Source organism: Camelus ferus, chromosome 11, assembly GCF_009834535.1.
Source record: "Camelus ferus isolate YT-003-E chromosome 11, BCGSAC_Cfer_1.0, whole genome shotgun sequence".
NCBI lineage: Eukaryota > Metazoa > Chordata > Mammalia > Artiodactyla > Camelidae > Camelus > Camelus ferus.
In genome coordinates, this window is record NC_045706.1 from 12,610,608 (window position 1) to 12,634,001 (window position 23,394).

Here is a 23,394-nt window from a genome sequence, read left to right on the forward strand (position 1 = left end):
GCTATAAACGCAGGACATGGCTTGTTTGTCATAAGCATAGGTCAATAGTTCAGGGTTTACTCTGCTCATTGCAAAGCGATGACCCATGCCCTCAGCCATAAACGCTGGGCATGCTTTCTGCTGTTTAGATAGTCTGTAACCTCCAAGACCAGAAACTGGCAGTCTGTTGGTCTGTTTCATAATCAACTTCTTATATCTGAAGAATGCACCTTGTTCCCCTCTCTCCATGACTGCCCTGAAGATAAGTTAAGCCTTTGTACTCATTGTGGAATTTGCAATCTCTACCCGCTCCTGTTTTTCCTTAAGCTTGTGCATTCCATGACACAATTGTTTGTGATCTTTTCTTTGATTGTGCACAATAAATACAGGAGTGTTTGAGAGGTTCAGGATGTTGGACTCCCTCTTGCTCTCTTGACATTCCACAGAGTCTCAAGTCATTGATTCCATCTTGGTGGGACTTCTGCTGGATGGAACCCACACAGAATCATCAGTCATCGAGTTCTGCCCATTTATCTGCCACCTCCATGGCTTCCTCTTTCCCTTAACCATCATTGCCCTGGAGCAGGTCCCCAGCATCTTTTTCCTGGACTCAGTCAGGTGTGCCTACCTATATAGCTCTTGATATGATCTTGTTGTTCCTTTGCTTTCAACTCTATGCTGGCCCCCCGTCAACCCACAGCAGTGGTTTTCAAAATGTGTCTGGAGGAACCCCAGTTTAACACATCTTGTTGGGGTTTTAATGGGCCAGTAAAATGGGCCTGAGTTATGAACAAATTAAGAGACACAGGACTCCAATAGATGGGAATGAAAATACCTCCTTTCTTATTGGTAAAGCTATGTTAGAGGACATGGCTTAGCTCTGACCAAATAGCGTAACAACTCTTCCCTGAATTAAACTACAGATGCCCTAAACAGTGTGAACATTCCTCTTTCTTGAGAAGTGATTGTTCTTTGAGAGGCAGGTACCCAGGTATGGATAGAGAAGTTTGAATTACCGTGCAAAACCAAGGGTTAGACTCTTGTTAAGCAGTATTTCCCAAAGCGGGTTCCGTAGAACACTAACTTTGGAAAGAGATGATCTGGGAAGAAAGTGTTCCGCGGTCAAATGCCTTTAGAGAAAACTGCCCACCGTGTTGTCCCTCACAAGAAATACAGCACAAGGAGCATATTAGAGGCTCCCGGGTCTGCAGTCAGGAAATCAGACTGACTTTGCCTATCAGAGGTTAAGTTTCCCACTTTTTCCCAAAATTATTTAACTTAAAAAAAAAAAAAAAAAAAACCTTTGAGAGTGGTGAGTTTCTTTATATATCCACGTGAAAGAAACTCCATCACAGTGAGGCTATGGGCCTCTTTCTGTCCCCGAGGGAGGAGGAAGAGGTGAGCTACTGATTGGAGAATGGGGAGGTGGAGAGAAGGGAATATGGCTCATGCCCTTTCTCCCCCTCTCTTCAACTAGGGCTTTCCTAAGTGGACCTTGGCTGTTCGTTTTTGTTGCTTCTATCAGATTGCCACTCTAAAAATCTCTTCTTTAATTTTGCTGTTCTGATCGTAGAATGAGTAGTTAAGAATGCTTTAAAAAAGCATGTGACTAAAGGAGAGCAAAAGGGCATTCTTGATTTCGCGAGTTTAAAAGTAGTTCATTCAAGTTTTACACGTGACCTCTGAACTCTGATGCAAAGAGGAAGGGAATAGTGCAAGGCCATTCGGAGCAGCTCTGTGGTTAAAAGTAGTATGAAGTCCTTTGAAGGATCCTTTGCAGAGTAGAGACATGTGGAACAGTTTCAAAGGAGAAGATGTCTAACCTTCATATTACATTGGAAATATGTGTCAGTTTTGTTCATGAGACAACGTGAATGGAGTATGAAATGTAGTGATGGGAAATTCTCCTTGGTCAAAGACAATCTGGCTCCTCTTCCTTAAGATGGAGACCTACTCCCACCCCCAACCCCATAGACCTTTGAGGTAACTAGAGAACATGGAAGAAAAAAGATCTGCCCAGCTAAGCAATTTTATGGAAAAGACCCTACGTGCATCAGTCTAGAGTTTTAATTACTCTCATTCTAATAGGAATGACCATTAAAAAGCCACATGGTCTAAACTGGGCAGGATCGATGTTTTTAGCCAGCTCTGGAGTTGTCTTCAGTCCAAAGATATTCTGGTCTGAGACAGAAATTGAGACAGTGTAGGTAAAAACATCTGAAACCCATGAGCATCTTCCATCTATTGATCCAAAGGTATCAGAGAATGTAATGAGCCCAAGCATGGTTTGAGGAAAGTAGCTTTAGCACAAATGAGAACAGTGTCCTGGGGTTGAACGAGCATCTAGGTCAATTTCTATAGAGATCCAGGAAAACAGGAGTTTTGACAGCCATCGGTTTCTTTGATCGATGCATTCAGGTCCTCAAATGAATTTCTTTTAAATATGTATGTATAAAGCCTGACAAGGCTCTTAGTAAACCAATACTTGTCAATGAATCCAGTAATTGTCAAAGCTCCTCTTCAGTTTGTATAAGAAGTATGCCCACAGATGTGACTTCTAGGGTCACTGGTTGTACAATTCAAGGGGTCTCGTCTACCCACAGGAGTTCACATATACCAAATATATCCAAATAATTCATTCAACACACTTTGAATTCTTGGGCCTGGAGTTATAAAGACAGATAGAATGTAGTCCCTGCCTTCAAGAAGCACAGTCTAGTTGGACTGACAGGCATGTCAGCAAATTAAAGTTCTCTGTGGAGTGACAGAGTCAAGGACAGAAGTATAGACCGAGAAGAGCAAGATCCAGAGGAAGAAAGGGTGTCAGAATGCCTGGGCAGGGAAATAGAGATTCTTCAAGCATAGCAGAGGAGTCTGGCAAAAAGGCAAGGGCACTCTATTATGAGAGAACTGCTTGTGCAAAGGCCCTGAGGTGTAAAGTCTTAGTATTCAGGGGGCTGCTAAGGGTTAGGTATGATGAATATTGGAACAGAGAGGGAAGGCATGTAAGATGAAGGTGAAGAAACATAGGGAGAGGTCAGACCTTTCACTCACTGCTTCTTAGCATTATAGAGTACCTGTTATGTACCAGTCAGGTACTGTTCAATACAGCAGTGAACAAGACAGCTGCAGTTCATGCCCTTGTGGAGTTTATGTTATGATGGGAAGAGACAGAATAAACAAGTTAATAAACATAATTTCAGACAGTGATGAGTACTATGAAGGAAGTAATCAGGGATGAGACAGACTAATGGATTTGGGGAGCAGCTTAGAAAGCATGGTCTGGGAAAGCCATTCTAAGATGATGGCTATTAAACAAATGAAGGATGAAGGATGAAAAGGCCAGAAATGAAGACTGAGGACCCACATGTGAAGGTCCCTATCATTTAGGAGACAGAGAGAGGAAGAAGAGGCAGCAGAGGAAACCAAAATAATTAATCAGAGATGTAAGACTATGTAGAGAAAGGACAGAGTAATGGAATCTAAGGGGAAAAAATGGAGTCTGAGGCCTTTCTTTCTCCTCTCTACTACATTATTCACCTTTCACTTGGCATTTTTTTTTTTTTTGAAGGATGCCTATCAGATTTCCAGGTAAAGCTAGTGGATTCAGCCAAGCAACTGATTTTCCTCCTCTTAAAACCTAACTTAAAACTATATTAAAGGAATTTTTTGGTAAGACCTAAACCCACAAGGACAGGGAGAGTTGGCTAGGATACAGCATCAAAAATCTGGAAAGCGGATGGGTGATTGTTAACTGACTTAACAGACACAAGGAGGCCAAGTCCCAAATTGGAAATGGGGAATGTGAGAGCTAACATGACAAAATGGAATATGGAGAAAATTAAAAAGACTCAGGAGTTGGTGGCACCAAGTACCTTTACAAATGAAGGTGAAGGTGGGAGACTAAAATCTGGAGGACTGGTTGAAAGCTGTTTGAGAAAGAGTTAGATTCCCTTCTCCCACCCCACATTACTGGTGACTGCCCCCTCTCACCCTGGCAGAAGACTAGAGATATAATCCTTGGAGAGAGTAAAACATGGCTGAGGGCAGGAGTGCTATAATAAAATAATGGAAAATTAGTAGATGGATGCCTACTGGTTTCTGGGTACCTCCTGATTGCTGCCCTTGTTCAGTGCCCAGAACCCTGATATTCTGGTCTTTACCTTCAAGCCCAGAGATTCAAAAAGCATTCTCTGAGGAATCAGACTTGTCCAAGAGGAAACATCTCAAGATACAACATGAGCAATTACCCTAAGAATGGCTGATTCAGATCATTCTATAACAAAGTGCAAAATCTAGAAGCCCACCAGCATACACAAAGCTCCCATTAGCTTTTTGGTCCACTTATCTAAAATATGTGCAGACCATTACCTGACTGAAAAATAAACTCTTACATTCATGATCAATTGATTTTTGAAAGAGGCACAAAGATAATTCAATGGAGGAAAGAACAGTATTTTCAACAAATGGGCTGGGACAACTGGATATCTATATGAAAAAGAATGAAGTTGGACCCCTACCTCATACCATACACAAAAATTTATTCAAGATGGATAATAAACCTAAATGTAAGAGCTAAAACTATAGAATTCCTAGGATAAAGTAGAGGAGTGAATCTTCATGACCTTGGGTTAGGCAATGGTTTCTGAGGTGCGACACAAAAAACATAAGCAACCAAAGGAAAAAACAGATAAATTTGACTTCATCAAAATTGAAAACTTTTATGCTTCAACAGACACTATCAAGAAAATGAAAAGACAATTCACAGAATGGGAGAAAATATTTGCAAATCATATATTTGAGAAGGGACTTGTACCTCGAAACTTAAGGAACTCTTACAAATAAATGAGAAAGAAACAAATAGCCCAACTTAAGAATGGGCAAAGGATCTGAATAGACATTTGTCCAAAGAAGATCATCATTAGAGGTGAGGGCAATGCACATCAAAACCACAATGAGACACTACCACCTTACACCCTTCAGGATGGCTAAAATCAAGAAAACAAGCAATGGTGAAGAAGTGGAGAAATTGGAACCCATATACACTGCTGTTGGGAACGTTAAATGGTGCAACTGCTTTGAAAAACAGCCTAGCAGTTCCTCAAAAGGTTAAATGTAGAGCTACCATATGACCCAGCAATTGTGTATGTATATATCCACGAAAAACATACGTCCACATGAAAACTTGTACACGAAAGTTCAGAGCAGCATTTTTCATCAGTAGCCAAAAAGCGGATAAATGTCTAAAACGTCTGACAGGTGTACCAACAAATTGTATATTCATGCAACGGAATGTTATTTAGCCATAAAAAGGAATGAAAAATACTCATAAGTTCTATAGCATGGATGAACCTTGAAAAAAATTATGCTAAGTGCAAAAGGCTAGTGACAAAAAAAATTACATACTGTGGGATTCCTTTTACATGAAATACCCAGTTTAAGCAAACAGACTGAGACAGAAAGTGATTAGCGGTTGTCTGGGGTGGGCTAAGAAGAAATGGGGAGTGACTGCTAATGGGCACAGGGTTTCTTTTTAGGGCATTGAAAATGTTGTAAAATTAGATTGTGGTGATGATGTCACAATTCTGAATATATTAACAATGAATCAACTCTACATTTTATATGGGTGAATTTTATGGTACATGAAAAATATTTCAATAAAGCTATTAAAACTCTCACTAGTCATAAAGATATCGACAAAGCATATAGATACTGTCAATATCTTCCTAGCACTACAACATGTTTCCCCATCTTACTACTCAAGGCCCTCTTGGCACTTTTTCAACTTGGAATAACCTTGTAAAGCCGGTTGGTCTTCAAAAGTAAGATGAAGCAAGTCAACGTTTTGTAATTACAGGAAAGAGGTCCTTCAGAGTTAAGCGGACAGGTTTTTACCCAATGGGAGAGGGTAGGTCGTTGGTGTTGTTTTGTAACATCTCATACCCTAGCACTTTAACACATGCTTATTAACTGTTTGCATGATGTTAATAAGACTTATTTGTCTTTTGCGGGATCCTGAAGAGCAAGCAGAAGAAAGATGTTCAGCCTGGGGTCCTACTGAATTTTCTTTCCTAATGTTGATTATTTGGTTTCTCTGGACATGAGGTGGTAGGGAGCAAAGAGCCAGTGTGGCATAGTGCTCACCAGGTCAGAATCTGGACACAGATGAACCTGGCTTGGAATTCTTCCCTGGCCATTTAGTAGCTTTGTGACCTTCTGCATGTTGCTTAGCCTCTCTGTGCTTCCATTTCCTCTCTGTAAAATGAGAATTCTGTCTTTACCTCAGTTTTCATTTGAGCACCTAACCCATTGTAGGTACTTTTGTTTTTTTTAAAAAAAAAAAGGCTTTTAAAAGGCATTTATGAGTAATATATCTTAGTGATTTTTTTTCCTGACTTAAAAAAAATAGTGTTAGCATTTTCTGCAGATCAGTATCCTATCCTTCTTTCATTAGTTGTTTCATTTTGATGTATTTATCATTAAGTTACTTGTCAAAGTACTTCCTGAAACTCTACTATCAATCAGGAAATAAAGAATTAAGACATTTGATTGTTACATACTTTGTTATTGAACAACTGTGGTTCTACCATTGCTTAGCAAAAGCATGTAGCATGCAGAGTCAGAATGAGGACACAGAGCTGAAGAACCCCATTCTTCTGATGCGTGGGGGTCAGTACGGGTCAGTGAGGGCACGAGGCACTGTACATCTCCTTGGCTCAAAATTTTCTTTTAAGGTCCTATTCATCCCAGGGAATCTCTGGGGGGTTAAGTAGAAGTCTTTGTTGCAATGCAGATATTTCTGAGGCATCAACAGCACATGCACAGTAATGATTAAATTCAGTTGTCTTTGACATTTTGCCAGCTTTCAGTCAGGTTTTCGATTTTTTAAGAAGTTTTGCCATTGTGAAGCCATATTTGTCAATGTAGAGGGAGAAGAGAACTTTAACAGCTTGATGTATAATTTTCAAACATGTTAAGCATTTGCACTCTAGCCCTGACCCCACATTTTAAGGATGGGCCTGATTGCTTCAATCGAATAATCAGATTGTTCTTTTTCTAAAATTTACCTAATAAAACCTTATCAACAGTAAGTATGTGTCAGACTTCTTATAAAGTACTTTCTACATATTACCTTATTAAATCCTCCCATAGCCCCCATGTCATCTGTAATTTTATTATCCTTGTTTTACAGAGGGGACACTGAAGCTTGGAGAGTTTAAGTGACTTGTTCAAGGTTATGTAACCATGAAGTCCTGGAGCTGGGATCTGACCCCAGAAGGCCCGAGTAACTTTGGGAAAGGGCACTTAAGGAGGGCTCACCTTGACGCGCATCCCTGTGGGGAACTTGGACTTGAGGAAGGAGCTGTAGGAGCACCAGGGTGTTGGGAGAAGGGGCTGCGCGGGCAAGTTCCCACCGACTCTGCAGTCAGACTGGAGCTTTGATGCCACCTCCAGGGAGCATCCCCAAGCACCAAAGGCCACCAGAGGCCTGAGCAGGTGCAGAGGAGTGCCAGTGCTGCCAGTTCTTCATGTCCTCCTGATCTAACAACACACTGGTGAGAAGAACGCCCTGTTTATTTTTGTTATTCTTGGATGCTCATTTAACAGGAAGATTCAGAGGACTGATTCCTTCTTTCCTTCCTTTCTCCTTCCATTCCTCTCTCCCTCTTTCTCTCTCCTCTTTTCCACCCATCCATCCCTCCCTCCTTTCTCTCTCTCTTCCCCTCTTTCTCTTTCTTCCAGGAAATACATACTGAGCAACTACTATGCACTAAGCACTATGCCAAGTACTGAACAAAACAGACAGGGCCTCAGCCTTATGCCTAGGAGGGAGACAGACAGCAAATTAACACAAAAAGACTGAAAATTACAACCAAGATACAAATATGCCATGAAAGAGGGGTAGGTGCACTAGGAAAGTGTGTACTAAGGGAATCTGGCCCGGTCTCCGGGTATCAGGGAAGACTTCCCCAAGGAAGTGACATCTGAGCAATGACCTAGGTGTTAGCAGGCATTAACTATACAAAGGTTCAAGAGAATGTATCAGGCTGGGAGCCCTGTGAGGGAGGGACCCTGCGGGTTGGATCATGAAGATTCTAAGAGGAGGCCAGTGAGGCTAGACTATGAATAGGGGGCAAGGTTCCAGACCTTCCAGATCTGGAAGTAGGCAAATTATGGCCCCCTGCCTATTTTCATAAATAAAGTTTTTTTGGAACATAGCCACACTTGTTTGTTTACCTACTGCCTGTGGCTGCATTTGGCTACAGTGGCAGAGTTGAGTACTTACAATAGAGAACTTACGGCCTGCAAAACCTAAAATATTTGCTCTCAGTCCTTTACAGAAAAAACCTGCAAAGCCCTGATGCAGACCATGGAGGTCAGGCCTTGCAGGACAGTTGAGGATCGTGGTCTTTATCCTAACAGCCATGGGGAGTCATCGAAGTGTTTTAAGAGGGAAGGGGGTGGGGAATAATATTTTTCCAAAGAACATTCAGGAACCAAATGTATACTTACATTTTCAGGGTGTCCCATGCTATGCCCTCCAAAGCCCCTTCTGAGGGTATCTTGGCAATTATCCCTGAAGAATTGGGTTCTAAGAATCGGGGCAGGTGACCTCATCAGTTTCTTCCTACCTAAGTCCTGTGTTAGCCAGACTTCTTTGGGAACAAGTGACAGAAACACAACGTAAGCCTGCTATAAAGCAGGCAGGGAATGGATTGGTTCACCCAGCTGGGAAGGGCAGTAGGATGGCTCATATAAAGTAAGAGAGATTGACAGAAAACAGAGCCTGCAGCACATGAACCAGGGGCTCATCATTGCCAGGACCATCTCTCCATTCCCTCCTCATCTTTGCTTGATTCTTCTTAGCTTCCTACACAAACAAGCATCGTCCACTGGACAATTCCAGGTTTATGTTCTCCCAGCCTTAGCCACCCAGCAGAAAGAGAGCATTTCCTTTCTATAGCCTGTATATTCTTGGGGTTGGATTCTGATGGATCCTGCTTAAGTCCTATGTCCTCCCTTCCTAGAACAATCATTGTTGTCTAAGGGATTGCGTGTGTAAATTGTCCAGACATGGGTCATGTGCCTATCCTCGGGGCCAGGGGGTAGAGCCTGGAATTGAGAACTCCAGGAGAACAACCTAGAAGGGGGAGTTCCCAAATGAAAGTAATGGTATGCAGATCCCCTCAAAAGATCCAAACAACATAATAGACCTGCTATAGCTGCCAGGCTGGTACCCACAAGCTTTGCAGAGGAAGCCACCTCTGCTCTTGTGGCCAGAGTGGACCAGAGATCAGTCGCAGAGCAGCCTGCAACACCTGTCAGCTGGACACAAGGGAGGCTGATCAATGCTGAGGTGACTCAGCACAGATGTCAGGGTGGGGGCCCGGGGGGCTATTCACTGAGTGGAGCTAACCAGTCAGACCTTCTCTTTTGGAAATACAAATGCCTGGTTTCCAAAATGAGGAGGGCCGTTTGCACTCAGATTGACATTGCCAACAACACTCAGAAATGTGTCCTGGTTTCTGTGTAGCTCACTCTACGTCCCAGGGCATAAACAGGAATCCATACAGTAAACCCCCTTGGCTCAAGGAAAGCCAGCCCTGACTTTCCCCGTAAGGAATTTGCCTGTCTTGATCACTACAATCTGATGCCCTGGGAGTATCTTCCTCTGCCTTTTAAAGGGAAAATGTTTCTGTCCTTGAATTTCACACAGCAAGAAATGAGCTACTCTTCTGGCAAGGAATAATCTGGTCAAAAGAAAGATTCCCTCATTGGAAGAGAATTTAAACACTTCAGCAGGTGACTGGGGGAGGTGTAACCACCAGACTTTCTGGGGGAGGAAGCTGAAATAAAAGCTCAACACCATGGATTTAACAACCTGCTGGTGGCTGGGCAGGAGTCCTGAGTTCAAGTTCCTCCTGGGGCACCAGGGGGAGTCACTTCTTTCTTCTGCAAAATGAAGTTTCTTTCATTCCTTTTACAAAGCTATAGATTAATGGCTGGATCAAGAGAGCAGTGTGGCTGAAGGGTGAGTGAGGTGGAAAGTGAGAGATGAGGCCCGCAAGGTCATAGAGGCCAGGTCATTCAGAATGTTGGACTTCACTTTTGAACTTCAGCTTTCACCTTGCACCAGATAGGGAACTGTATTAGTGCCTTGTGGCTGTAATTACAAATTACCATAAATTTAGTGGCTTAAAACAACACAAACTGATTATCTTACAGTTATGGAGGGCAAAAGCCCAACCTCCAGCTCATCTCATTGGGCTGAAATTAAAGTGTTGGCAGGGCTGTATTCCTTTCTGGAGGCTCTTTGCCTTTTCCAGCTCCTGGAAGCTGCCCATATTTCTTACTCCCAGCTCCCTTCCATCTTCAAAGCCAGTAGTAGTGGGTTGAGTCTTTCTTACAACACATCACTCTGATCTTTCTCCCTCTTCCGCTTTTAAGGACTCTTGGGATCACATTGGCACAACTGGATAACCCAAAATAATATCCCTTTCATAAGGTGAGCTGAGTAGCAACCTTAATTCCATCTGCAACGTTAATTCCCCTTTGTCATACAACACAGCATACTCATGGGTTCTGGCAATCAGGATATAGACATCTTTGGGGGCCACTGTCCTGCCCACCACAGGAACCGTTGGTGGTTTGGGGCAGATGAGTGGTAAATCAGACTTGGGCTTTAAGGCAGTCAAGGTGGCATCTGTGTTTAAACAGGCATCAAGGTGGCGAGGGAAGAAGCAGAAGGGCCAGTGAAGAGGCCAGTTAAGAGACCACTCCAAAAATCCAGGCCCAACGTGGTGCTTGAGCCGGGACGGTGGACGTGCTAGGAAGTGATTTAATTCCATATACATTCTGAAGATGGAGCCAACAGGATTATCAACAGGTATGAGAAAAAAGAAGGAGGTGTCAAGGACAACAGAAGACTTGGGGTTAGACAGAGTTTGTTCAAATCTCCACTCCTCCACTTTCTAACTTAGTGACCATTGGCAAGTTATTTATCTGCATTAAGTATCTGTTTCCTCATCTATAAACAGGAGATGATAGTACCTACCCCAAAGGGCAAGTGTGAGACTGTGACTGCTTCTGCAGCGCTTAGCACGGTGGGCCCCCATTCCTGTGCTCTTGATCTATGATAGCCATTCTTATGAACAGGACTGCAGGGAGCCACTGAAGAATTTTTAGCAACAAAGTGACAAGATCATATTTGTACTGGAGAAAGATCATTATTGCGACAGTGTGGAGAATGATTATAGGAGGCAAGAAAGGCAGAGTGACTAGGTAGGAAGTAATGAAGAATTAAAACCATTGCAAGAGAAAAGAAGAGGGCCTGAAAAAAGGGCCAGGTAGGAGGGCTAGAGCAGTGGGGACACACTTGGGATATACTAAAGAGACAGAATTAAAAGAATGTGGGGGAGTATGGAGGGCTAGGAAAGTTTGGACAGGTGGCTGAATGGCAGGGAACATAGAGGATTAAGTTCAACCAAATATAACAGAAAATCCAGGGCTGCTATGGTACCTCCAAAATGTCATTAGGGATCCAGGCATCTATCTGTCTCTTCTGCCATCTTTAGCATATGGCTTCCATCATCAAAATTACCTCAAGGTCCAAAATAGCTGCTGGAGCTCCAGAAATCCTGACTGCATTTCAGACAGCTGGAGGTAGGAACAAACAGGGGAAAGCAAAATGGTGTAGCTTCCGGCTGAGTCAATTCCCTTTAAGAGACTTCCAGAAGGTCCTACACAACACTTCTTACATATCAGAAACCAGTCACATGGACACATCCAGGTGTAAGGGAGATTGGGAAATACGTGTCTTTTATCTCGATGCATTGACATTCATGAAAAATGGGAGTTCTGTTACTAGTGAAGAATGGAAGAATGGACACTGGGCAGGCAACCAGCACTGTTTGCCAGAAGGAAGACATTCAGTTTTGGTCAAGTCGAATTGGAGACATCTTAAGGATGGGCAGGGGAGGAGGTAGCTGGAGAGATGAGTGGAAGCCTTTGAAATGGATGTCATCATCCCAGGTAAATGATGTAGAGTGAAAATAGAGGAGGACCAAAAAGAGAATCATGGAGTCACTCAAAATTTTATGGGCTTGTATAGGAAGAGTAGCCATAAAAACCAAACCAAAACAAACCAAAACAGAGAAAGGAAAACAGGAGAAGAAATAATTTTAGTAATGTTTATTCACTTATGGGTACAAAATAATATAGAGGTTTTTTTTAGGGATCAATCAATAACACTCCTCTTCCTTACCTGCGTTCTGAACCAATTAAGAGCGAGTCATTGCCAGCTAGGATAATGGAGAAAAATGTCTGGGTTGCCTTAAGGACCTGATGAGAACAAAGACCATGAATTTATAGAAGCAAGAGGGGAGGATGGTTGGATTGATCCAGAGCTGAGGTTTTGCAGCCGGAAATGATGGAAGGAAAAGGATTAGTGCCACGCTCTTGGTTAAAAACCTTTGGAGACTTTATAAAGACTGCAAAATAGAAGCCAAACTTGTCCTGATAGTCACACCTTCCATGATTTGCTCATAATTTGTCTTACCTCCATCTCTCTTCCTCTTGGCACTGACCCTATTCATACCATCCTGCAACCATCCTGGTTCCAAGTGCCCTAAACTCTGTTAGATTCCTAACTTCTGAACTTTACCCTTCCAATCATAAAAGCCCAATACAAATTCCACTTGCTGCAAGAAGCTTCCTACCTTCCCCAGCTGGAATTAACCCTTCATATCCTATTAAACTAGAATTGCCCATCTATGCTCATTCTCAATCCTCTCTCTCCTTGGAGAAGTTGCCTCACCCACCAGCAGCCCAGAAGAGGCAAGCCTCTTGGGCATAAATAATAGGATTAGCAGAGCCCATCTGGAGTGTCTTTTCTAGCACTTGAAATTGAAATAGCAGGTCACATTAGGTACCAGAAACATAGGACCCTGTAGATGTGGATGCAGAACTGGTGCCTTCCAAAGCTGCCTGCATGCTGAGGTTATGCGGAAGTAGGAACCAAGAGCCCTTTAGGAGAGGGGAAATGACAGAGACTTGCAGAGAGATGTAGAGACAAGATACTGGGTGGCAACAGGGCCAGAAGGAATGAGAGAAAGAGCCCTCTTACCTCCAGGTTTCTGAGAGAACCCCAGCTGAGCATCTTGGGGTTCCTGAAGCTATCCAATCTCAGTTAACTTGAGGCAGTTTCTGTTCCTTGTAATCAATTGTCCCTACCCCTGAACCAGAAGGCTCTGTTCCCACAAGGTGCTAGGTACTGTCTTTTAACATCAGTTATGCAGATGTGTTTCTGCTTCCACATGGGCCTGGCACCCCCAAGGGCAGGGACTCTGTCCTATTCATTCAGTATCTCTGGAGCCTGGCACACGTGGGATGCTCAAAAAAGTTGCTGGATTTGAATTCTGACAGTTCACAAAATGGTTTAATGTATCATTTTTAGGCAATCATTCTAAACTTCTCTATCTCTTCTCCATATTTTGTGATACTTGCATTATCGTAAATCATTTTTAATAAAATCGGTTTGCGCTATTCCTAAACTCTCCATATTCACATGCTTTGGCTTTCTCATCCTATTTGGTGGTCACCAGGAGGGATTCAGAATTTAACAGCAGAAGTGGTCCACGCCTCTCTCCAGCTGGTAAGAATGCTAGTCTTATATGCACCCCATTTTCCAGTATTCAATTGCCTTTCCCCTTGAAATGGATACTTCCCATGAAGCCTGTTTGGGCAGCTTAATTTCAATGATGTCACTTAAGACTCATTTAAAGGTCAGCAGGTAAGCTAAGTATTTCTTCCTTCAAAAACTTACTCAGAATCATAAATGTTCAGAGCTGGGGGCCAAGGCTTCTCAGACTTCTGAATTTCTGTGAACTAGCATTAATATTTTTTAAAAGGTCGCTGAATTTATATAGTTCCAGGGAATGCTTTTATTAACACAGCATCATATTCTGCAATGCACAGGACAGCCCTCATAACAAAGAATTTTCCAGCCAAATGGCAATAGTGCTAATGTTCAGAAACCCTGAGTTAGCTGAATGACCTAGTGAAAGGCAAAATGGAAAGCCCCCAACCTGGCAGATATTTGCAGATTGAAATGTGAGGGTGGATTGGCTAGGTGGGCTGTGATGAGGTCAGCCAGCCAGGGGCTGGACTGGCTACCCACAGCTGGGTAGGATGGAGGGACAGGGCCAACATTCATGGACATTTTGATTTTTAAATGGGATAAGGCACATAAAATGCCTAACATTGTGCCTGGCATGCAGTCGATTCCCTATAAATATAAAATAATTTTAATTATAAATATTAAATATAATAATAATTGTTATTGTAAGTGTTCAATAAATGTTGGACATTTTTAACACAAGGGGAAAATATTCACACCAAAAGGTATGCTGAGCTCCTTCATGGATTTGGAGTGCACTCCTCAGGGGACAAGTTTTGCTGGGGACCCGAATAACCCTGCGTAATAGATTGAGAAGATGTGGGATTCCCAGAGGTAATCTGAGGAGTAAGGAAGAGGTAGGAGAAGGGAAGAAGACGGAGGAACCTGCAAGATGGAGAGTGAGGCTGAGAACTCACTTCCAGGAAAATCACCAACTTCCCTTCTAGGGGAGGGAGGTGGTTGAAGAATATTTTAAGATGCAGAATGGATTAATATACAGTTTGAGGATTTGGTATCTCAGTAATGTTAAAGTTACTCAGATAATCTTCCACCCCACCTCCAGCTTCTGTGACATTTACTACAATGGTACAGGAGTGGTATGAGTAAGAGTTTTGGTGGCTATTGAGGAAGAGTCTACATTTCCCATTTGCGTTGAAACAGTGTAGAACTGAGACAGCAGCCCAGAAGCAGAGGCCAGGAGCCAGAGGTGACCACAAGAAAAGAAGTTGCCTGGAGCTCCCAGATATCCCGTCAGGGCTCTGGACTTCCATAGGATGTGGAATATGGTTTTGAGCCTGGTTCCCTCAGCAGGCTTACATTTTCATAGCAAAGGAGCCATTTAGGTCTCACATCTGGGCATGAATAAGATTAGATTAGCCTAGTTGCAAAGTTCTATACCTGCTCCAGCTGGGTCAGAACAGGGCCGAACTCACTCCGACTCAGGACAGTCACTGGCTTGGAGATCTTCCAAGGCTAGAGAGGAACACTGCCCTGGCCCCTTAAGACCAGCCAGAACCAGCCTAACTTTCAGGTATGGAATATCTGACCCCTGTGGGAGTAGGGATAGGTTGTTGTGGTGTCTGGTGGTTGGAGCACATAAGCATTTATGATGTAACCAGAGGGCAGGAGGAGTAACATTATTGCTGGGCAACCTGGCTTCATTAACTCTATGGCTTTGGTCAAGGTGCTGCCCTGTGCAAAATTTCCTGACGTCTTTCCTCACCGCACCTCCCCCCTCAACTCCCCTTTTCTGTGCACCATGGAACCAATAAGCTCCCTTCCAGCTCTAGCAACCTTGGCATCATAGTACAGAGTAGTGACCAAGGGTTAAGGGCTTAGTTTTAGAGAAACCAAGTTCCATTGCGTGACCTTAGGCAACCTAAGTTCCTACGCCAGTGTTTGCATCTGTAAAATGGATGACAGCTAACTATAAATGTCTCTTAAATGGACTAAATGTAGTAATACACTCAGGGGGCTTAACGCACTGCAAGAGCTTCGCAGTGAGTCACTATTCATCTTCCAATCATCTGGCAAATTCATCTCACACATCATTCCTCATACCGGCTCTTTTACGTTCTTCTGATTTAAATCTCGGATTATCTACCTAGGTGGTAAAGTTAGTCCGCATCTGACGCCTTTTTTCTGTCCCTCCTTCTCAGGGCCCACCCTCCGCGGACGCAGAGTCTGCTGGTCAGACTGATGGTGGGCGACGGCGGTTCTCTTAAGGCAGTCCAGTCTTGCCCTCGGCTTAGGAAGTCTCCGAACGGCCAGCTCAGATCCTCTGCGGCGCAGCCCTGCCGGGAAAGCCGCCAGACCATCCTCAGGGGCGCGAGTGGAAGAATCACACTGCAGCAGAGGTAACAGGGACCACGGCCAATGATGGGGGATGGGCGCATTAGAAGATAAGGGATCAAGAATGCGCCACGCCATCTCTGCTCGGCCTCCTTAGCCTCCAAGCAGTGGCTCCGGTTATCCTCCCAGATTCCAACGGACTTCAGAAGTGACAGCCACGTGGAAAGCGGGGAACTGGAATGTTGGGCGTGGGAGGCGGGGCTGGAAGGGCGCCCGAGAGGTGAAGGACCCGCGTACGCGTGCCCGGGCGCCGGCTGCCAGGCGACGCCGCCGGGAGCGAGTACGTTCCGGACGTCACGCGACGTTCGCCCAATAAGCGGAGGCTGCAGATGGCGCCGTTCCGCCCCCTCCCGCTCCCGCCCCCTCCCGCCGCCGCCGCCGCCACAGCGGCCGCCTCCGGGAGTGTCTGGGGAGGCGCGGGCCGCCTGCAGGCTCAGGCGCTGCAGCGCTCCGTCTAGAGCCGGCGGACTAGGCCCAGGGATACGCTCGCCCCGACTCCGCCGCCCGATGTCCTCAAGATGGAGGCAGCGGGGAGGGCGGCGTGAAGAAAGCGGCGCTGTGGGCGCGGGAGCAGGGGCCCGGGCGCCCAGGGCGGAGGCGGTGGCGGGATGGGGCTGCTGCTCATGATCCTTGCGTCGGCCGTGCTGGGCTCCTTCCTCACGCTCCTCACCCAGTTCCTGCTGCTTTACCGCAAACAGCCCGAACTGCCGCCGGACGAGGCCTCCCGCGCGGGCGACGGCTTCCGCTACATCAAGCCGGTGCCGGGCCTGGCCCTGCGCGAGTACCTTTATGGCGGCGGCGGGGCTGAGGAGCCCTCCGGCGGGCCCCCCGAGGGCGGCGCGACCCCGACCCCTGCCTCCGAGACCCCCGCTCCGCCGACGCGGGAGACCTGCTACTTTCTCAACGCCACTATCCTGTTCCTGTTCCGGGAGCTGCGGGACACCGCGCTGGCCCGCCGCTGGGTCACCAAGAAGATCAAGGTGGAGTTCGAGGAGCTGCTGCAGACCAAGACGGCCGGGCGCCTGCTGGAGGGGCTGAGCCTGCGGGATGTGTTTCTGGGCGAGACCGTGCCCTTCATCAAGACCATCCGGCTCCTCCGGCCCGTGGTACCCGCGGCCACCGGGGAGCCCGACGGCCCCGAGGGGGAGGCGCTGCCCGCCACCTCCCCCGAGGAGCTGGCCTTCGAAGCGGAGGTGGAGTACAACGGGGGCTTCCACCTGGCCATCGACGTGGACTTGGTCTTCGGCAAGTCCGCCTACCTGTTCGTCAAGCTGTCCCGGGTGGTGGGGAGGCTGCGCTTCGTCCTCACCCGCGTGCCCTTCACCCACTGGTTCTTCTCCTTCGTGGAAGACCCGCTGATCGACTTCGAGGTGCGCTCCCAGTTTGAAGGGCGGCCCATGCCCCAGCTCACCTCCATCATCGTCAACCAGCTCAAGAAAATCATCAAGCGCAAGCACACTCTTCCGAGTTACAAAATCAGGTGAGAGAGGTGCGGGGACAAGTCGCCCACCGGCGCGGGGGCCTGGGGTGCTGGGAACCCGGGCCTGGCGGGACGCTGCCGCCGGCGTTGGGTGGAAGGGCGAAGACTTATTCCCAGCCCCTGCTTTCCGGGGCTCTTCCCAACCCTGGCAGAGCCCTAGATAGAGGCAAGTAGGGCCCACGTTCTTTGCTTCCGAAAGACATTAATAGGAGGTAGGAACCTTTTCTAAGGCGCTGTCAGCAGCATATTGAACATGGAAGGCAAGTCCACCCTCCTTCCCGGAGTCGGCCCTGGGGCTGTTGAGAAACTGTTCCTGTACGTGGTTGCTGCATCGAGGGCAGCTTTGCAGCATCACCTTAGCCACGTTGAGAAATTCTTCCTTGATACAAAGTACAGGCATGAGGAGTGCTGGTATCCCAGGGCTGTTATATTGTGCAACTTTGCTGTGATGGTTTGGCAACTTTGAGGGCAGAGGGAGGATCTATTTGAAAGGAGTACTTTCCCATAGCAAGCTGGAAACGAGTTAGGAGCCTGTACATAGTGCAGTTCTCTGTACACTTTATGTTAATGTCATCTGCTCTTTTGGGGGAGGTTCTACAGCACCAACCCAGACTCTGTCCCTCGTGTGTCAACTCCATGACCGCAAGTTCCTCCCACAGTACCTGAAGTTGCCCTGCAGGTAGTATTTTAAAGTATTTAATGTATTTTAAAGATAGGTAGTGATTTTAACCTTTTAAAGAAGCCTTCCTATGTCTGGCAGCTTGTTTCTATGTAGGATACTATTTTGATTAACGTACAGGTTTCTCTTCTGTCTGTCTGTCTTTCTTTTAATATAGCCCTGGAAGGGGAAAGGAAGTTTTGCAGGGCTAGAAGTTTCATCCACTTTGTTCTAGGAAGGCTTGTCGGTGTTGAAGTGGAAAGGGTCATCTATGGCTATTTCTTCTGAAACAAGTGAATTTTAAATTCTACTTTCAGACCTTTAATTTTGTGTTCATTAAAATGTTTGACCCTTTTGGATTTTGTTCTTTATTATAAAATTATGTCAGTCTGGTATTTGCCTTACTTAGTTCCCTTTAGTGGAAGTTACATATTTGTAGATCACTAATTTTCTACCGCAGTTTCAAGCATCAGTGACCCAGATGATTAAGAAATAGTTTATGTTTGCATTTGGGGTGGAGTATTGACTTACGTATGTGGTGGATTTACCTTACTAACTGTGTTTTGTTTAGGCTGATAGCACAGACTGACAGCTTAAAACTGTCAGGTGGCAGGGGAAAATTTTAATGGAAATATTTCCCTAGATTTGCGGTCGTTGGTGAACTGGTCATTCACTATGTTTGATTTCCTGTTCTGTGAAGTAGAATATACCTTAAAAAAACCACTCTTTCAGTTCTGGAATGTAAGTGACTAAATTATAAATGAGTTCTGGTGTTTAAGCAGTGAGATATTTATAGCAGTGTGTTGCTAAGAAAGTCATGAGAGAAGGTTGTCATGGATTTTGATAATCTATCACAACTTCAATACTGATGTTTTCTGGGCGACTTTCAGATAGTAAAACTTGATTAAGTTATTGTTTGGGGGTTATTTGCAGAATAGCCAGTGGTAGTGAGATTACATGTCATTTTGAGGGTTTTTTCTTTAATGTAGACTTAGAATTCAGTTAAATCTGAACGAAATTATGATTAGGAGTTATGGAGCCATTAATAGGTTTATTTTGTTGAAGGAACTTTATCATCTATATCACTGAACAGCATCATCATTTAAAATACAGCAAAATTGCTTTCACTTACTGTATCCAAAGGGATTTTTAAAAAACAGCATGCATTTTGTTATGTATGATTTTCAACTTTTAAACCTTAAACATTAAATGATCACCTCCAGAAATACACATATTTGTGCTCTTTATATTTGAAGGCATTTCAGTGGTCAGTCAGTAAATATTGCACAGAATGTATCACTCAGTCTGTAAATATTTATTGTACACCTGCTATGTGCTTGTTGTAGGTGGTGGGGCTTCAATGCTGAACAGCCTCAACCCTTATAGAGGTTAGAGTTTAGTGAGAATTGAATAACCTGTATGTAATAAGATTTAAACTAGAATGTGATTGATGGGGTTGAAGTAACTAGGAGGCTGATTTTATGTTAGTAAAAGAAAAAATAGAAGTGTGAGGATGAAAAGGGCTGCTTCAGGAAGTGTTGGGTTCTCTCATCTGTGTGTAGCTGTTCTTTCTGCCAGGAATCTTAAACTACTGATGTGGAGCGGATTCAAGTTTCAGCTAAGAGAATGAATTAAATACATTTAAGATGTATAACAGTTCTCATAATGAGAAATAAAGTAGCTAGTGTTTATCCTTTTTCATAGTTGAAGGAATAGTGCTCAGAATAGTTAAGTAACTTGCTTAAAGTCACACAGCTGTCAAGTGGTGAAATCCAGCTCTGGTAAAGCCAGGCTCCCTTTTTTCTTAAACTATACTAAGTTGTTCTTAGGGAATTTTTTTTTTAAGTATGCTATCAATATAATATATGTGGAGGTATCCTTCCAGATTAACTGAGAACTCTGAGAAGAGTATGACTATAAAGCTTTTTTTCCCTTTAAATTGGGAATTTTGAAAAAGTATCCTTTTAAGATTAAATCATAAGATTAAATCTCTGGGTGCTGCCCCACATAGCATTTCTTCTTTAATCCAGCAGATTTTATTTCCAAATAGAAGGGCTTGCTAGTTTACCCTTTTTAGCTATTTAATCTACTTAGTAGAGCTAAAGCAGTAAAGAAAATTGTATTGAGTCTTAGGAGCCTTCAGCACTTTAAATTATTATATGACAGAAATATCTTGCCAATTAACTTTGTTGTCACTTCCTCCTCCCTCTTCATTTGTTTTTCCATTTTCATGTTGCTAAAGTAAAGGGTCCATCGGGACTGCCAGTTTCTGATGTCTCATCGAGAGATGAGAAGGAAGCTCAGGGTTGCTTTCTAAGGACCCAGCTGATAGACACTTAATTTTACCCATCTAACACAGTTGGTAAAACATTATATTTAATGAGTTATAATATGTATACATATTTTCTACATATTATAATTCTAATTTTACTAATATTCTCATTTCACCAGCTCAGTGTTAATTGTGTTGGTTTTTTTTTTCTTAAAATGTATACTTTAAAATAGTAAATTTAAGTTGTAGGGTTTTTTTTTTTATTATTATTCTGAACGAAAAATTAGTCTTCGAGAGAGAGATTATCGCTAATGTTCTTGACCACGTGGGAAGATCCATCTGCAGCATGAAATCTGAATACTAGTCCTGAGGAGCTGAGGGTTTGGAAGTCAGATGTTTGAGATTCTTACTGATGCTTCTGTTCCGAGAGCATTATTGCTGGGTCGTTAGCACTGGTTGTATACTGAAAGGTCAAGATTCAGTTTGCGGGTGCTTTTAATTTGGCCCGCACTGGAGGTTTTATGTTTCTCAATTACCGACATTTAAAAATGGAAGAATTTGTATGATTTGGATTTCTGACTTCTCAGGAAAATTTAGACGATCTCGTAGCCCCAGACCTGCATTCATCCTAGTAGTAAGTAGTAAGATGGAGAGATGGAGTCTAGAGCAGCTGCCAGAGGCTCTTACATGTAGTTTATAGTCCCCACCCACTTGCTCTGCTTGCTGATGGTACTTGCCTGGCCTCACATCGTATGAATTTGAGAGACTTACTAAATGAGGAGCGTTACTGACACTCTTCATTAAAAATGGGAAGAGTTAATAGCTGAATAGTAGAGGGTGATCATTTTTACCACTCCTTAAACAGTTTATCTTTGAAGAGACTTTCACTGAGAAATTTTATTTTATAAAGGACATTATCATCATAATGTTGAATTTTAAGAAATCATTCTATTAGAAATCTTTTTAAAATCTCTTGAAATATTTTTTTGTTTCTCTGCAGTACAGTGATAGTAAGTAGATAGTGCCTACTTTTCCCTTGAGTTTGGTGGACTTCTTTAGTGCAGGGTATGGGTCCCTAATTAATTATATGTAAGCATTTACTTTTCTGATCTATAAATAAGGGAACAGCTACTTAGAGATAAAATTTGAATTCAATGAATGAGAATGGAACAAATATTTGGGAAAGATTTCACTTTCCAAGCTCATGGAATATCTTCTGAACATGACTATTTTTGTTATAACTGTTGTTCTTTTACTCAAAAATATTCTAATATATATTTGTGGAAATTGTTCACATATTCTTAATGACGAAATTGAGGAGGTGAGGACAGGGATGTATTTAGTTAGATAGGGTCTTTTAGTATCTTTATATTTATCTGTGTTTTCTCTAAATATATCATTAATTTCAGAGAACTAAATTAGGGTTGGTCTGGAAAGCCTCATACTCTGTAATGTGGTTTGTAATTGTGTTATTTCTTCCTTGGTCTTATGAGATGAGGAAGAAAAACATTTATTCATACTGTTAGTTATTGCTTTTTTAATTTTACTGATTATTCAAGGTAAAGACATGAAGTAATCCATATCTTAAAAACTTTCAAAGTAAATTCACTGAAAGCTGACAATGTCATTTGTAAAGTTAAGCATAATGTACTGTGTTTATTTGCTTACTCTGTAATACTTTTTTTTCTATATATGGACAGCTTTTAAAAGGTGTCTTTGCCTAGGCTGGAAAATACTTTAAAATAGCTACTAAAATTCCTTAGTGATTGTAGAAATCATAGTTTTACTTACTAATAGTAGGAAAGATAACTCACCTTTGATACTTTGGAGAGTGGAGACAAGGACACTGGGATATTACTCTAGCTCTTCCAGAGTAATGATGCAGTAGCTAATTTTTTAATCTATTGTGCTTTTTTTCTTGTACTCCTCCTCAGATGACTATCTCTATATAAACGTAATTGTAAGATCATGGTCTTAGATAAATAACTAAGTCATTTTTAAAATGGCCACTTATTTTCAGTAACTACTTCCTGAAGAATTCCATACCTGGTGTTGTGAGAGTATGATGAAGGTGATAAAAATGGTTATAACATAGTTCATGCTCTCAGGCTGGCTAGTCTTCCTGGGAAAAACAAAAAATAATTAAAGCTCATTATTACATTATGACATTATTATGACATTTGGATATATTTAAGACCTTCAGTTTTGTGAGAAACAGAAAGAGGAGAGGTCATTGTCTCGACTTTGTGTTGTGTAGTATTTTGTGGCCTTAGGTTTCTTGGTACACCTAAGTATATTCCAATTGGTGCTGATTTTACTTCTTGTAGGTTGGATTTTGTTAAGCTATTTTTAATTATTGTGATTTAGGCATTTAAAACACGTTAGGTGGAAAATGATATGTTGAAAATTAAATCTTTCCTCTAGAAATTCGCTTTATACATTGAAGAGAGAAGAGTAATTATGAAGGTCCTGTTGAGTTCTGATCAGTAGTGTATACAGGTCTGTTGGCTGTCTGGGAAAGCCCCACTTTGTTCCTGGGAATAGCCAAAGCAGATCATTATAAAGTAGACTGTAGTGGAGGAGCATGCCTGATCAAACACTTCATACAGACTTACTAATGTTATTAATCTGTCATGAGGCAGAGGCACAGGTAATAAAATCAGTTTGCTGACTGTATTTGCCAGGCAATATGTGTACAGATGCAAACATTTGCTGTCTCACTTAATAGTTACAGCTACTGTGTAGGAAAGGTTGGTATCTCATTTTTACAGATGTGGAAACTTGAGACTTAGAGGGGGTTAGTGTGTTTTTCAAAGTTAAAAAGTCCTGGACTCCCAAAGACGTGAGATAAATCAGTTGTTACGCTAAGTAAACCAGGAGTGTGCAAACAAGTTGATGTTAGGCCCACAAATTGGGAATGATTTTTACATTTTTAAACTTTACATTTAAAATAACTCAAAAAGAAAAAAGAAGAA

General features: G+C 43.1%; 1 protein-coding gene across 3 annotated transcripts in view; it reads left to right on the plus strand.

The window, feature by feature from the left end:
- Positions 1-7,207: 7,207 nt before the first annotated feature.
- The window catches only part of PDZD8 (PDZ domain containing 8), an 80,660-nt gene continuing 64,473 nt past the window's right edge, over positions 7,208-23,394 (plus strand). The window contains exons 1-3 of one of the 3 annotated variants that reach the window (XM_032490810.1): positions 7,208-7,535; positions 10,699-10,867; positions 15,817-17,489. In XM_032490810.1, the coding sequence (XP_032346701.1) occupies positions 16,618-17,489 (872 nt within the window). In that variant the 5' untranslated portion in view covers positions 7,208-7,535; positions 10,699-10,867; positions 15,817-16,617. Of the gene's footprint in view, positions 7,536-10,698; positions 10,868-15,816; positions 17,490-23,394 lie in introns of those variants that run through there. The other 2 variants (XM_032490811.1, XM_032490809.1) reach the window with 2 other exon arrangements.